The following is a 16,700-nucleotide window of genomic DNA, read 5'->3' on the forward strand; positions in this document are numbered from 1 at the left end:
GTCTTTGTTTTCATTGCTGATTCGAATTATGGTATTAAATTTAGGTCATTCCATTTAAAAAATCATAACTTTATATTGGGTTGGCAACACTGTTCACCTAGTGATGTTACCCAATACATGGATAGATGTCCCCCTTCCTGTAGTTGCTTTGTGCAAAGTTTCGCTTCTCTCACTCTATTAGTTCCTCTGTTATAAAGGTGGGACATTATAAATGGTGCACCCGGTATATATATATATATATATATAGATAGATATAGATATATATATATATCACTGAGGAACTAGTATGTGAACCTTCCAAATATCCATCTATCAGAACCTCCAGTACTTGCACACTCATTTTCAGAGAGGCTGTCTGGTGTACTTGATCACTCTCCAACTACCTTTCTAAAAATTGGTGTGCAAATACTGGAGCATTCTTAAACTTAGTTCACATACCAGTTCCCCAGTGATATCCTGACCTGACTACGATAGGTCCCATAGTAGTGGAGCTATGAACTTTTAAAGTTTAATTGTTTCACGTTTTCAGTACCCTATAACTTCGAAACTAACCACTTTTGAGCACAGGTCCATATGAACTTTTTTATTATTTTGATGTGAGTAATCTATTCCCAAAATATTGTGACATAGTTTTGTAACACCCTGTATTATATATCTATCTATCTATCTATCTATCTATATATATATATATATATATATATATATATATATATATATATATATATATATATATACAGGGATATATGTACTCAAAAAGAGCTATGCATGTGAGTTTACCCATAAGCATGTCATTTTTAGTGTTGGACTCATTTCCGCGTTATTCTCGGTTCGATTCCCGGCCAGTGCTTCCCAATTTTCACCGTCTACCTAGCACTGTGAGGCAAACTGAGAAGTCAGGTGAATAAAAGATGTGACAGCCACTAGGTCTAGAAAACTTCTGATATCCCTGTTAGAGACAGGGCAACGCAACGCGTTGACCACATGTTAGTCACTATACTGGGCGTAATTCAGTCGGTCGCTAACAGTATAGTGATGTTTATTAGGAACTATTTTTTAGAACAGTGTTTCTCAAAGTGCGGGTCGTGACCCATTGGTGGGTCGTAGGCAGTTATTTGGTGGATCGCGAGAAGTGTTTCCTTGATTGAAAAATTTTATTTTGATGCAGAAACATATGTTGTAACGTACTATTCAGAAAATGAAAATTGGAAGCGTTTGTTAATGAGGTGAAGAGTAAGTGGTTACTCAAAGCCCGGCACTGTTGTACAGTCAGTACAGATGCTGGGTTAGAATGGAAAGAGAATGGGTGACTCAAAATCTGTCATGGGATAGGGCATTGCAAATGAAATGAAATCCTTAAGTTTTACGTTCCACGGTATGCCCGTTAGGCTAAAGGAGACGGTGATAATGAGAAATGAATGAAATGGTGGAATGAAGAAAGTGGGAGGAGACGGGAGAACCCCGAGAAAATCCACGAGCACGGTGTTTGTCCACCACAAGGTCAACACGGTGCGAGCTGGCATCGAACCAGAGACCCCAAGCACCGGAGGTGAACACTCTACCACTGAGCCACCGCGCCCCCGGGATAGGGCATTGCGTCGGAAGTAGTGTTAGATCTGTGTCCTTTCTATGGAAACACTTTAACCTTCTCTGCACATGCGTACAATTTCATATGACATATTTATTGAGAAAGAATGTCAAAGTGTTTTTCGATAAAAGTAGGTGGGCCACAAAATACTTTTTATTATTTGATGTGGGTCGGAGTAAGAACAAGTTTGAGAACCACTGTTTTAGAACACTCATTTTACGTTACAATAGACTCTTTGTTAACGTTTGAACATCATCTGTGGGAACCGGAGTGATATACTTCCATAGACTTGTCTTATACATCACGATAATACTTCAGCTACTGAGAGTGCATGTGTAGACGAAATTATTAAAAGTGTGTATGAAACGTGGATTTCCAGACTACTTTGTACGCCTGAGTTCTAGACCTGTGGGCGGTACTTTGAGAAGCGGAAAGAACGACGCATCATTGCAAAAGATAAGACGCTTATTAGCTAGACTTGCATAGAAACTCTATTCAATTATTTAGTGAATAGTTTTTTCTTGTATTTTTTTTTTTTTACCTCTATAAAATAAACATAAAAACAATGAATTGAAATTCTTAAAGTTTTATGTCCCACGGTTATGCCGGTTAGGCTAAAGGAGACGGTGATGATGAGTGAAATGGTGGAATGAAGAAAGTGCGAGGAAACAGGAGAACCCCGAGAAAACCCACGAGCATGGTGTTTGTCCACCACAAAGTCTACACGGCGCGAGCTGGGATCGAACCAGGGACCCCAAGCACCGGAGGTGAACGCTCTATCACTGAGCCACCGCGTTCTCCTAAAACAATGAGTTGAATCATACATGTAATTTCTTGTCTCAATTTTTTCTCGGTGCTTGTTATGTACATAGCCCGCCTACATGAGGTTTTATATTATGTTCCTTACAGTGAAATCAAATTGCTGAAGTTATTGCTTTTAATATAACTCTTAATATTCTGGTTTACTGCGGTTGTTTGTGGTGAGGTTTGTGGTTTTGTTTGAATCACATCACAATTTGCATTGTAACAATGTTTGTGTACGAATAGCTTTATATGCATTCAGATTGCTATTGGTGAAGCTGTCAATCCACAGGCGATGGATGGATCTTAAGTTCGATTGCCGAGCTTGTTTATTACATTTGTTTCTTTTGCCATCCACAGTAATCATGACAGATGGCGTTACGGCGGCTCAGGCCCACAAAGGATTGTGATAAAACAAAGATTATCAACTTTGAAGACTAAAGTTTATTAAAATTAGCATTCTTAAAAGCGTCATTATGATATAATTCAAGTGCGATTGTACTATTTTCAATGAAAAAAAATGTCCTCAACCCCCTCCCCCCGAGAAAAAAGCATCATGGGCGAAACCTACGTCCTAAGACCCATCTATAGGCAGAGAACAAAATATTTAATGTTGTAACCTACTAAGCTGCGTTTTCAAAACTCTTCTGGCGTTCACTACATGTGAGACTACGAGAGTACAACTGAACGATAGGTAATTACGGACAGAATACAGAGTGTATCACAAAGGACCTTATACAGGGTGTCTATTAAAATTCCAAAACGAAATTTCGTGACTTTTTCGTGACCTTCTCTTCACAAAACAATAATATTTCGTAACGTTCTTAAGAATTTGGGTGCGAATTTTCATGCATGCGATAGAAGTGTGCTTTGCTTGCGATTTGGAAGCATCTAAAGGCGACTATAGACATTTTTGGTGGTGAATTTTTACGTTTTATAGAACAAAATTCTCCAGTCCGTACTTATATTGGTACAATTTTAAAAAATCGTGACCCAAAAGCTAAATTTCTTGACTTTCATGACCATTTCCTGATTTCGTGACTTTTTCGTGACATTCGTGACTTGCGTGACCAATAGACACCCTGTTGTAACTTTGAAAACTCATATTGATTTATTCACTTATCTGACAGACATGGTTGGTGTCATTTTGTAGCAAAATACTTTTTTTTTTCTTGTACCTAAAGAGCTACCATTGGTGATGCGACACACATCCTCTCTGAAGTCGATTTCTTCCTTACAAGCAATTCTATCAGTGTCTTTTAATTTTTGCACCATTTGCAATTTGTATGGTTTGAGATGCGACCGTTTTCTCAACACACGCCAAACTGTCATGTGTGGGACGCCCAGCTGTCGAGAACCACGCCGGGTTGATTTTGTAGGACTGTTCAAAGCTTTGTCTTACTTTGTTCTACAATGTCTTCAGACGTGCGGGGATGACCTGAAGACTTGTTGTGTCTTACCGAACCAGTTTCAATAAAGCACTTATGTCACTGATAAACAGTAGGGCTACTGAGAAAATTTTTGCCGTACTTTGTACGAATATTACGTTGCACAGTTGTCGTCGCAGACTTGGATTCTTCAAACCAAAACACACAGCTAGCACGCTCGGAACCAGTAAAGGCAGCCATCTTGGCTGGAACTGCCACTAGCGCTTGCGGTGGCTTGTTTCTGTACTAGTGTACTACGTGAGTCAAAACTTGATGTATTTTGTTACAAAATGACACCAAAACCATGTCTGTAAAATAAATGAATAAATCAATGTAACATTTTAAAATTGTAAAGTCCTTTTTGATACACCCTGTATAATCTTTGTAATTTCTTACACCAGAGTTCGCTATCTCTTCATTTAAGCAACTTCCCCTGCTCTGCCGTCCTAAGCGAAAAGACCTTAACCCCACATTTTTCGAAACTCGAGATATTGGTATGGGAATGTTTGTAGTACAATTCTGCATCTATCTAAAGTGAAATTGACGTGGTTTGACCAATAGGTAGGAGATAATGACGTCACGAGTGTTTACCTTATGTTCAAACCTGTAACTGAAAGTAAGCAAAAAGGACTTAAGTGGCAATTCATAAGCAAAAATATTTAACTGTATTACCACACAAATTTTAGATCGTGAAAATATATTTAATAAAATTTTACTGAAATATAACAAATTTGAACGTACAGCCTAAGCCAAAACGCGTTTTATTTATTTTCTCGAAAGTATGTGAAATGGGGATAAGGCCTTTTTGCTTAGCAGGGCAGTGCTGACTCATAATGTCGATTCAACACCATGTTCCTTCGAGAATCAAACCAAGGCTCATGGGCGTTAACCATTCAGGTACGTGAAAGCTTACTTTCTTAAACACTAATTTCAAGTATTAAGAACCAGTACTTACCCTCCTAGTGCTCCTAGACACAATTTCACTTTCACTTTGTACTGTACAATAATCCCTAGGTTCTCCCTTTGTGAAGGATCTGCTACACTGCAAAGACCACACAAAAGTGAAAAATAGTTAGTAAACGTGTGAATCAATTCATTCGGTCCCAACAAGTGTTCACTAATGAGTAGCACATAGTTATTAGTAAGATCAACTGAAGGAATCAACTTCTTTGTTACATACGAACTATCTACAAACCAGACTACAAAACATCGACTTTGTACGTATTTAGCAGTACTTTTCTATACTGGTAAGGCTAATTACAACTAGGAAACGCTTAGTTAACCATGAAATTTTGGAACTCGCCACGTACTAAACAGAAAGTGTTCGCCATATCTGAATCTACGTTGCAGGTTTGCACACAGAATAATTTAAGTTTCAATTGGAAGATGAAATTGAAGGTTACATATTATAAGTGTGATATAAATGATTAACTCACCCTGAGAAAACACCCTTTAACACATTTCCTGTCAACCAAACATTACAGTCTAGCTAGCAGCAATGGATATTTCTGTCAAAAATGTTCTATTCCTGCACATTACTATAACACTTAAATAAACTTCGTTTCTAATACTTGCTAAGTGAGATCAGAGCCTCTTTAGGCAGTTATAAATTAATTAAAAGTGTCTCAAGACCTCGATGAATAAACAATTACATGTGCAAAGTACGATTATTCAGTTCGTATACTTGTTATATCCCTAATCTACTCTTTGCTTCAGTTCCTCCTTTTCATATATTCTCGTAAATCACAGGTAATATCCTCCTCTACTGGTTAAGTGGTCCCAGTAGCCACACAATAAATGGGGCTATCACCGTATTTTAAATTACATATTTGATTCGTAGCACGAAATAATAAGTTAGCTACGTAATCAGAGTTTACCAACTACACTGTCTTTATAAGATTTAGTCTTTGATTTCATTTACTTTCAACGGGAATTCCCAGTTAAATTTGCATAGAAACTGTCCCACTTTCCTATTTTAGAAGAGTTTTCGAAAACACTGAAATACGTACACTGTTCCTTATTTTTCATACGGCGTTCATATATTGAATTTCATACCACCAGCTAAAGCAAATACTCACATTAAGCATTTTATGAACATAAGACTGGAAATCTGAATGTTATAAAAATTATCCTCTTCTCATTTAGCAGAATTTTCAAGAACCATGAAACACCTACACACTTATTTTATCGCAAAATTTATATACTCAATTTCAACAAAGTCTCACATTCGGAATTTTATTATTATTTTTTTAAAAAATTGAGCGTCCTAGAAATACATATATTTTTTTCCGTCCTCCATTTTTTTTACAACTTTCCAGTTTCAACGTTAAATTTCCACAAAGTAAAAACGTTATAACACAAAATGAGAAATGATGCTTCTTAAAAACGGTTTCAATCTCCGAAGAAAACATTTCATCTAAACCCTTATACATCTTTCGAAACCGATAATGCTAATTTGCCGTTACCAGTGACGCTATAGATTTTCAATATCTGGATGGAAAAAGGAATAAGCTTTGTTCAATGTCGGCGAAAAGTTCATTGTTGCTATATTACATATACAGGGTGTGACCAAAAAGTATGGTGAATGTAGTTTCACAGTGCCATCTATCGATGTTGTGTCCATTTCAACTAGTAAGCCCGCTAACCTCAACCTCTGGTACAGTTGGTACAGTCAGTGTCAAGTTTGAACAAGTTGTGACATGTTAGTTGGCTTCCAGAAGCAGAAGAGCGAGGGCGTGTTAAGAGTGTCTGTCGCGTTCCAACATTAAGTTTTGTTCTAGGCTGCAAGTAAGTGCCAAAGAAGCTCACAAAATGTCAAAATCAGTGTATAACGCTGAAGCGGTGGCATTGAAGACTGTTTACAAGTGATATGAGGGATTCAAAAGCGGCAACGAGTCGGCTGAAAACTAGCAACGATTAAGACGTCCTTCGACGTCAAAAACAGATGAAAATTAGCAAAAAGTGGCACAAATGATTTGTTTAAACAGGCGAATGATTATTCGAAAGCTTTCAGAACAGGGTGTCTAGTAAAATTCCAAAATGAAATTTCGTGACTTTTTCGTGACCTTTTCTTTACCAAATCATAAAATTTCCTAATATTTTCAAGAGCGAATTTGGGTGAGAATTAGGCCGAATTTTCATCTATGCGATGGAAACTTATTTTGCTTGCGATTTGGTAGCGTCTAAACCCGACCATAGACATTTTTGGTGGTGAATTTTGACGTTTTATAGAACAAAAGTTACTCCAATCTGTACTTACATTTGTACAGTTAAAAAAAAAAAAAAAAAAAAAAAAAAAAAAAAAATCGTGACCCCAAACTTTCATGATCGTTTTCTGATTTCGTGACATTCGTGACCAATAGACACCCTGCAGAATAACCAAACATCTCGTATGGATCCATGAAAAGCATTTTAGCGCCGATTAAATTGGCTTCCTTCTTTACCACGAAAGCGCATGTCCCACACCTTGCTTTTGATCCGCGTATTTTTGGTCGGAAAAGTGTTCCTGTCTGTCAACACTCCCCCCTTACTCACTAGATTTAGTACCATGAGACTTTTGGCTCTTCCCAAAAACTAAAACCGTGCTTAAAGGAAAACGTTTCGACACCATTTCTGACATCGAGAGGGCCACAATAAAGCAGCTGAACGCCCTTCCAGAAATGCTTCTAGTCATGGATTCAACGTTATGATAAGTGCATTGCTAATCAAGAACAGTGATTTGAAGGAGATCAAATCAAACTCCATGTAAGCTTATTATTCTGTTTCTACTAAATGATCACGCCTTTTATATGTCTATTCTGCAGGGATGAAGTGAGTGCTGCCCTGTCACTTCTAAGTTAAGGAACGATATCTTAAAGAAACCGGCTAAAACATATTCGGAAACGTTGATACCCATACTGGACGTAACGCTGACGCTGATAATTCGGGAAACATTGCAACTAGCATTTCTGGTTTCAATATTGAATTAGCATACAGCAAAAACAATAAGAAACACCGCAAGATGTTTTCTGACGTAGATTCAACGTAATCCTCCTATGAAGCCGGAAGTGATATTACTACTAATTACAATATTGGGTCTTATAGGTTGGAAATCAACAGTAACTTCACAATGAGAAACAAAATTAGTTTGTTCTGGATTGCTATATCACTTGAGGAATAACAAACATACGTGTAACAACGACTGAAGAAATCTGTACCTTTCAAAGAGAGAAGTATTAAAAATTTACTTCATTAAAAACAACGAAACCGAGATTGATTCTGTATTGATAGTTTGAATAAAGTTTCAGGTTCATGTTATTGATTCATCCACATCGATTTCTGCTACTAAAGCAATGGACTTTCAAATAGCAAATGAATGTTCCAACATGATTTTGAAGGAAATTTACCGTGTTGTTTTGTAGTCAGTGTATACAAGAGTTTTGTATTTTATATTTTGCGGTCTTCCTTTATTCCATTTGTTTTACTTTCCCGATGTTTTGTTAATTTGAGCGATGCAATTGACAATAATTATAATTCATCGAAAGGAATTTATGCATATTTTACCATATTAATTCCTGGAAGTTTGTCATAAAATTCAGCTAATTTTACTTGGAACTATTCTCAATAAACTATGAATTATCACTGCTTATAGAACGTATGGATCATTTGTTTACATTATATTCTAATTTACTAATCTTGCAACATGTTCCAGTAATTTTTTTATTTTTTATTTTATTTTTTTATTAAATGTTTCATAAAGATAAACAACTTTTCGTCTTCGGTAGTAGGAAGGTCATTTCATTTTGTGAAAATAAATGGTTACATACTAAAACAGGGTGTCTACTAAAATTCCAAAATTTAATTTCGTGACTTTTTCGTGACCTTTTCTTCACCAAACCATAAAATTTTCTAACATTTTCAAGAGCAAATTTGGGTGCGAATTAGGCTGAATTTTCATCCATGCGATAGAAACATACTTTGCTTGCGATTTGGTAGCGTCTAAAGCCGACCATAGACATTTTGGTGGTGAATTTTGACGTTTATAGAACGAAATTTTCCAATCTGTACTTACATTTGCACAGATAAGTAAAAAAAATAATCGTGACCCAAAAGCTAAATTTCGTGACTTTCATGACCGTTTTCTGATTTCGTGACTTTTTCGTGACATTCGTGACTTTCGTGACCGATAGACACCCTATAAAATACTTCAACTCCAGTGGAACTATCGAAATTAAAATGTATTTAGAAACTACAAAATTCAGCTTCGTACCTGTACTAACGAAACCACTTATTGTAATGAAGAGCGAAAGTTATGTATCAACACTCAAGGGCATACTAATAAATTTTGTTTCCTTTTTAATTTGAGGATTTCCAAAAGCCGAGATTCTTCAATGAGTAAATCCTAGAAGACTATTCCATTAACCAATTACCCAGTTCGGTCATAAGAACAGTTACAAATGCAAAGCATACATGATCTGACTAACAGTTAGAACCAATCATATTTCAAAATGTCCGCTGTTAGCAAGCACACAGATTCGAAGTCTGGTGGGCAACTCGTGTATTACATATAGCACGCACCGTTTCCAGATGAAATGTCGCTATTGCAGCCCGTAAAAAGAGTTTAAAAATGTCAACTAGTTACTCTTCTACCGGCCAATACTCTCAAGCACTGCCCACAGTTTGTACTCCTTAGAATTCAAGTCAGGGCTGCCAGAGAGCTAGTCATCAGTGGATATCAAGTCTAACACATTGCGCTTCATCCTGGATTGATTGCGCCTAGTGGGCAAAAGAAGAATCTTGCACGAAAGTCCATTGGGGCGTTTTGAACAGGGTGGTGATAAATTCTTCACTACAGGCTCCAGTAGTGTTTTTTTGCACATTCGAAAACAGATTTCCACGTCTTTCTCACAAAAATGAAGATGTATGGTGCCTCCGTAGCTCGCTCTTCACATTATGACTGACGTGGAACGAAGGCGCCTCTGATTTTGTGGACCCCTGTTCCTGACTTCGCGAGACGATGAAGCATACACATTGTTATTTTGGCAATTGGAACTCTCTTCCGTAGTGCACAATCTGTCTATTGTTTGCGTACCGCTAAAACAGGCGTTCACGTTTAAACTTCCTTTGCGCCTCAGACTCGACGTCAGAAAGGTTCCGTTGACTCGGTAAACTCCAAGACCAATACCATCCCCGAGTAGCCTGGACATTGTTCGCTTAGAGATGTTCATATCACGGTCATCGCTGTCTGTTTCGCTATACGACTTTTTCTTACACGCGCTGCCACTGCTTTAACAGCTTCTGAAGTCCTTATATTTTGTGGACAGCCTTCTCTCGAACGATCCTGAATGGGGAACAGCTGAATTGTGCGGTACACAAAAATACGAAGCTGATTTTCAGTTTGTAAACATGTTAAAAATTTCACTCGGTCGTTTTCCAACTGTTAGCGCCATTAGTACTACCTGTTTTTTTGTAATCACCCCATTTTATTCTGTCTGTACAGGATACATGTCTCCCTTTCTATAGCACCACTCACAATGAATCATCGCATATTCCACCGTCATATTCGTTCATTTTTCTCACAATGGACAGTGTTGCAGTCTCTGAAACCTTGTAACAGTATTTATGGCCAGATTTGGTACAAGACACTTCATAGAAATCATCTTAAATAAGTGTGTGCTCGGATAGTGGAAGTCTTCTAGAATTTACACATAAAAAAAAAAAAAAAAAAAAAAAAAAAAAAAAACTTTTGGAAGACCCGGAATTACAAAGACAAAATTTATTAGTGTGTCCTTGACTGCTGATACGTGACCTTTTGTTTTTCGTCATACGAAGCGTTTGCGTTACTGTAGGTATGAAGCTCTATCTTATAGTTGAAAAACATTTTAATTTTATAGTTCCACTGGAGCTGAAGTACTTTAGATGCGACCAATTATCCTCATCAAATGGGATAATTCTATTAAGAGGAAGAATAGTTGTTTGATCTATTCAACATTCTAGTACATACCATAAATCTATGGTGATTACAGGAACATATCACAGCTTAGTAAATTAGAATATAATAAAAATTATAAATTTCAAACTAGTAATAACGAATAACACTTGATAAATTTCGTCTGTTTGTTTTCAAGACATGATTTCTGAATGTAATTATGTCGAGTTGATTCCCTCTAGTGATATCTAATTTAACACATATACAGATTCACACATAAATGTTAAGTATTGTCGAATGCAAAGTGATTTTTTTTTATCAAATGCTTGTCATGCGGGTTAAAGAAAAGGCTAAACAAATGCATTTTTGTTTTAAATTTCATACCAGGCAGAAAATCTATTCTATTTTGTGCAACAATCTTGTGTAGTAAAATGATTAAAAATAAAATGGTTTCTAATTATATGAAATAAATATAACATGCACAGCAAAATTCAGCAGAAACAAATGTCATAATTATTAGTAATATCTTTCAATCTGTTTGTAGTCAATTAATCTAACTTTTTTTATTATTATTATTAGGTGCACAAATACAGTGCGTGTTAAAAAAATTAACATTACTCTAACGCTATCTACGGCTGTCCCAATTATTTTAGCGGTGATCTTACTTTAATACGAGATTATTACCATTTTATTTCAACTCTAGAATAAACACAAAGCTAAAAAATACTACGGTGTAATTATTCTGTTACACATTGCGTGTATCTTGTTTGAAAGGCACAAAATATGTTTATGTAGCGCCTTCTATTAAAGCGCAATCCAATAATTAATATATACAAACCCAAGTACCTCTGGAGAATACTAGACTACATATCACAACGTCTGAATATTCCTTCTAGTAAGGTTTACCACAAATTACTGGTACTACAGGTCAACTACGCTTTAAATAGGTCGTAATTAGATGTGGAAGTATTAATATCGAGTCTTGTACACGTTTTGTTGACTACAGAGTTGTCAAATGGACAATAAATGTCAAATTATTCTAAAATACACTGTTCATTTATGATTTAATTATCGCAAAAACTCTACAATTATTTTTAACACTGATGATTTTTTTTTCCTAAATAGCACCAGGGTTCCCCATCACACACTGCTCTTCTACTAAAAATTAATTTACGAGTGTTAATCAAAATGTATTGCTTTCACCTTCATTTCTGAGTCGTTTCCTTAATCGTGTGCATCATAACGGGGTTGTAGTTGCTCAGTTACAGAGCGCTGGTGTGTGGGGTTCTTGGTTCGATCCCAGCTCTCATCACGGGAGCTTTGTGCTGGACAAACACCATGTATGTGGGTTCTCCCGTTTCCCCTTACTTTCTCCATTCCACCCTTTCGCTTTCTGCAGTCGTCGTCTTCCTTAGGCTCAAAGCATAATCGTGAAAAAAAAAGTGAAGGACGTTGCATTAAGTGTATTATAAATATACAGTGATAAAAAAAAAAAAAAAGCAAATTTTGAAAACTAAATAATTTCATAAAAACAATTTTAAAAATATATTTATCTCATTTAATAATAAAAGTAAGGCCATTTTAGAATACATACAGTTTTTTTTTTTTAAGATGACATCTTGCAGGTGAGCTCTTCTCTACGCAAACATTCCCGCGGTCTCTTGGTTACATTGTTCGGTGAGCACACAGCCTGGAGGTTTTCTTTTTCATTGCCGAACCAGTTTGCTCGAAATCACGTATCCATGTTTTAACTGCATGTGCTGATCGTGGCATCCTAAATTAAAATGACGGCGGAATTCTCTACATGCCCCTCCACATGGTTCTTGTAAAACGCTTTGATCGCGAAAGCACGTTGCGCACCACTCCAAGCATTTATGATAACTAAGTGGCAGGGTGTCGTTGACAGGCTGGCGTACGTTATTCAGTTGTTACCAAACGCCCACTGTTGCCAACACAACTTTCTAAATTTTCCGTTTCTTTGAATCATCCTGTATTAACGACGACACGCATGCCATACAACAATATTTTGCAACTCGTAAAAGCGAAATACTAGTATAACGTAGTTTTTTTTTCTTTTAATTACTTAATATATTTACTTTTTTCATTAGTCTCTTCTTTTCATGATACTTGAAGTTCAAGGATCACAAACGGTACTGTTGACTATTCTGAAGTTAATTGAAATCTGCAGGGTGTATACATGGCTTGAGCACCTCGTCCCACTGTTTCTTAGAAGAATTTATCTCTCTTTCCAATATTAAAGTATCTCTTTTGCAAAAGGACTTAGAAGAGAAAGAAAAAAGACACATCAGCTGGAATCTATATCTACCTCAATATTCAAGTTCTTACAATCTGAGATGATGAGTGTTTGATTTCGTAAGATATTTATAGTAAGTCACTGTCAACTTGAATAAATTATCCTTACTGACCAAATAACCGAACACTAGGGACAGCACGGAAATACAGTGCGTGCTTGATCAACTAGTAATGCGATAATAGGTAGGTGTACGTTATTCTGTAAGCTATTTGCTCTGAACCCGAGTTCAGATCTTAATCTGAACATAATTGAAGTTTTTAAGAAAGTGACTATTGCATATCTCATTCATAATTAGTGATAAAAATAAAATTAATGTAAGTCACAATAAATAAATAATAATAAAAAAAAAAACGCTTACCAAAATTTTCTAGATTTAAGTTAAAATACGTTATGTATGGTTATATAAGTCTTGGAAATAATTCTGATTGTTACATGAAAGGGAAAAGTTATATTAGTCATTTTCGATTATCTGACACAAAAAACTAAATGATTTTAAAAATGGCATACATCTACATAAATAGTTATTTATGCTTAATTAGTACTTAGAAGTATCTCCCCGCACTCCAACTTCTATATAATTCAGTGCGCTTCTACCGGAATTCTGAAACCTGGATATTTCAGATATACTAGTTACCGTGTAATTTCCTCATCTGACTACGATAGATTCTATAGTTTTCGAGCTATGAAGCTTTAAAGTTTATTTTCCATCGTTTTCGGCATCTTATAACATTGGAAGTACGTAATTTGCACGGTGTGTTCACTAGATACTTTTTGCTTCTTTCGAGGTCTCCTACAAGATAGCGATCTCCGTTGTCATCACATTATTTTAACACTTGATATATAGAATAAAATAGGTAAGGTCAAAATATCTGTCCATATTTATATTTTTGAAATTGTTTTTAAGCATGTGTAGAAACATCTGCCCTATTATTTAAGAAGCATAAAGATTTACGATTTATATACTGCAAACAAGAATTTAGTTTACTTATGTGAGCATTTTCAGTGTTTTTTGTTATTTTCAATGTAATTTCCATATATTATATCCCCACTAAAGTCTTTTTTCCTTGCATTCCCGTATGTCTACAAAATGTTGACAGCTGTTAATGAAAATTTGATGTTTACAACGTGTTTTTGTGAACTAATCTAACAAGATCAGAAAGAGAAAGATGAGTACCTTATATTTTTAAGATTGCTCTTCGAACTTCTTACATTGTAATGGGTACGATTCATTTATCCATGAATTTCTCAGAAGCGGCTCGACTGATATTGAATAAAATTGGCATGAGAGTAGGTAATAACCTTCTTAAATAGCATGCCACATTTAATTGAAATAGGTCATTTTTTTCTGTGCATGTGAGGAAACATTTGAGAAGGAGATACACACTGTTTCCAGTCTAATATGATTATGAATCATTTAAATTACTCGTAGTCTATGCAGTATTCCCACTTATTTGGTGAGCACCAATTTCCTGACTTTCCACGTCACGATTTGCAAATTTCCATATCTATATACAGGTGTTCGAGGTAAAATTTGACAGCTGGTTTTATTGCATGTAGATGTGAGTAGTCGGAAGATATTGGCAGTGTTCTCACATATTACTTCTCTTTGGTTTCAGATACAGCTGTGAAGACAAACAGAACTGCAATGGACGAGTGAAAATCACGATAATATTGGAACCACCTACATCAACAATGACTACGAAGTCGTGGCTGCTAGAAAAGCTCACAGAAGACGACCCGATTGCCGCCGCACAAAGGAATTCATGCACCAATTGCAAGAGAATGTGCAGAAAGATCCAGGGAAGGGAATACGAGCTCTAGCGCGGAAAATGGTTGTGGCCCCGTCAACTATGAAACTGGTTTTGAACCAGGAAGTAAAGGCCAACTTTTGACTGAACAGACACAAGGTAAGTTGTACGACTTCACCAGTCCCGACATCTGGCCCCCTAACTCCCCTGATTGCAATTCCATGGATTATGTGCGGGGCGTAGTGGAGCAACACACCAACCACAATGTCTGCAACACAAAGACCCAGCTCATCCACAGGATTCAGGCGGCATTTGCAGCTCTCCTAGACACACCGTGAAGGCTGGATGTTCCTGCCTCAGGAATCACCTTGAGACAGCTATGGACCCAGATTTATTAAGTGACTTCGCTTTCTCTTGTTCTCCTACTGGATGATTTCCAAAAGTACAATGCAATTTGTTTTGAGGATGATATTCCTTGCTTTTTCCTATCAGTCACAAGTGTCAAATTTATCTCGAACATCCTGTATAATGTAAAAAAAAGGAACTACATTTCTTACGACCAGGACGTACCTTATCTACTATGCATATACATCTACAGGTACAATTTTGCAAGATACCATTTTATAAAATATCCCCACCAAGTAGAAAAAAAAAAAAGGATTCTGAGAAATAAAAATCGATACTTAAAATTCCTCGACTTTACTAATTTTTTTTTTTTTTTTTTTTTTCAGCTTTTCATGAAATTCTCTAACTTTTCCAGGTTAGTTGTCCATGATTTTGTCGTACCCTGCTTACTGCTGAGATATATAGATTTACTTCCTTTCCTTTTCTTTTTTACATCAATAACTTTTCATTTCTTTGGCTATACGTATTGAAATCTACCTATTAAAATGCTACAATAGCAACAAAAGTGCCTAAGTTCCAACCTATAACTTTGGATTTTTAACCTTTGATTTACGTCTATTTGTGATTTCGCGTTTAATAAAGACAAATATTTTAAAGTATTTGTACTTTAAATAAACTATTTAAATAGATCCGTTTTTCATCAAGTTTATCTTTTTTAAATTATTGTTCAAAGCCATTGTATTTTAATAAGCCTTTTCCAAAATCAATGCAAATGAATTGTGCTGCCATCTTTGGAGTTCTTTTAAACTATACGTTTGTGGACGTTTGTATGTTTGTGGCCAATCCTTTCGACAATGAGACCTCGAAAACTACAGGCTCTTGAAAGATGACGTTTTCACGGATCGATTGCAAATTTTATGTAGATTGTCCAGTTCTAATGGAATATTTAAAAAACACGGCCATTATTTCTTTATTACATTTTTACGGGTACACTGGAAGTGTTGAAATTAGAAAAAAAAAAAACCTAAGCATTATATCCTACGCATTATACATTTCAACACAACATAATTGTAAAGTGGGTTGCATACTTCTCAGGCGTGTTTCATGGCCAAATGATAATGAAAAACGAAGGATAACCATTTCTCCACTCTAAGCTGAATCTTTATTGTTTGGAGTTTTTTGCCCAATGAACACCATATATCACTAACATTCTAATTGATCGTGTGTGTAATGTATTTGCTTATTACATACTGCATGCAAGAAGAAAGAAAACACTGATCATACATGAATTAAGAACTCCAACCGGAAGTAAAATAATCGAGAAAATCCCCCCTTTATGGTACTCCTTGCCGAATTTTACCGAGACGACTTTCACTTGTGTCTGTAAAGGGACATGTACAGATGTTGTGAGGAATGACAAGGAAATTCATGCTCATATGTGAATGATGCTCTGTGTAGAGAAGCGCAGGTTCAGCTAGTACAAATTAAAAATACTTCTTTTATTTTTTCACATCAATAAATTTCACTTCTTTGGTCATACGTATTGAAATAGCTTTATTTTTTTTTAAATATA

At 36.0% G+C, this 16,700-nt stretch overlaps 1 protein-coding gene across 4 annotated transcripts in view; it reads right to left on the reverse strand.

Annotated features, from left to right (window-relative positions):
- Positions 1-16,700, reverse strand: part of krz (beta-arrestin protein kurtz) — an 86,367-nt gene that overhangs the window by 23,437 nt on the left and 46,230 nt on the right. For all 4 annotated transcript variants that reach the window (XM_081756229.1, XM_081756228.1, XM_081756227.1 and 1 more), the window contains exon 11: positions 4,769-4,855. In XM_081756229.1, coding sequence (XP_081612355.1) covers positions 4,769-4,855 — 87 coding nt within the window. The remainder of the gene's footprint in view (positions 1-4,768; positions 4,856-16,700) is intronic.

This window comes from Thermobia domestica, chromosome 4 (genome assembly GCF_964235325.1).
Source record: "Thermobia domestica chromosome 4, izTheDome1.hap1.1, whole genome shotgun sequence".
In the NCBI taxonomy this organism is placed as follows: domain Eukaryota; kingdom Metazoa; phylum Arthropoda; class Insecta; order Zygentoma; family Lepismatidae; genus Thermobia; species Thermobia domestica.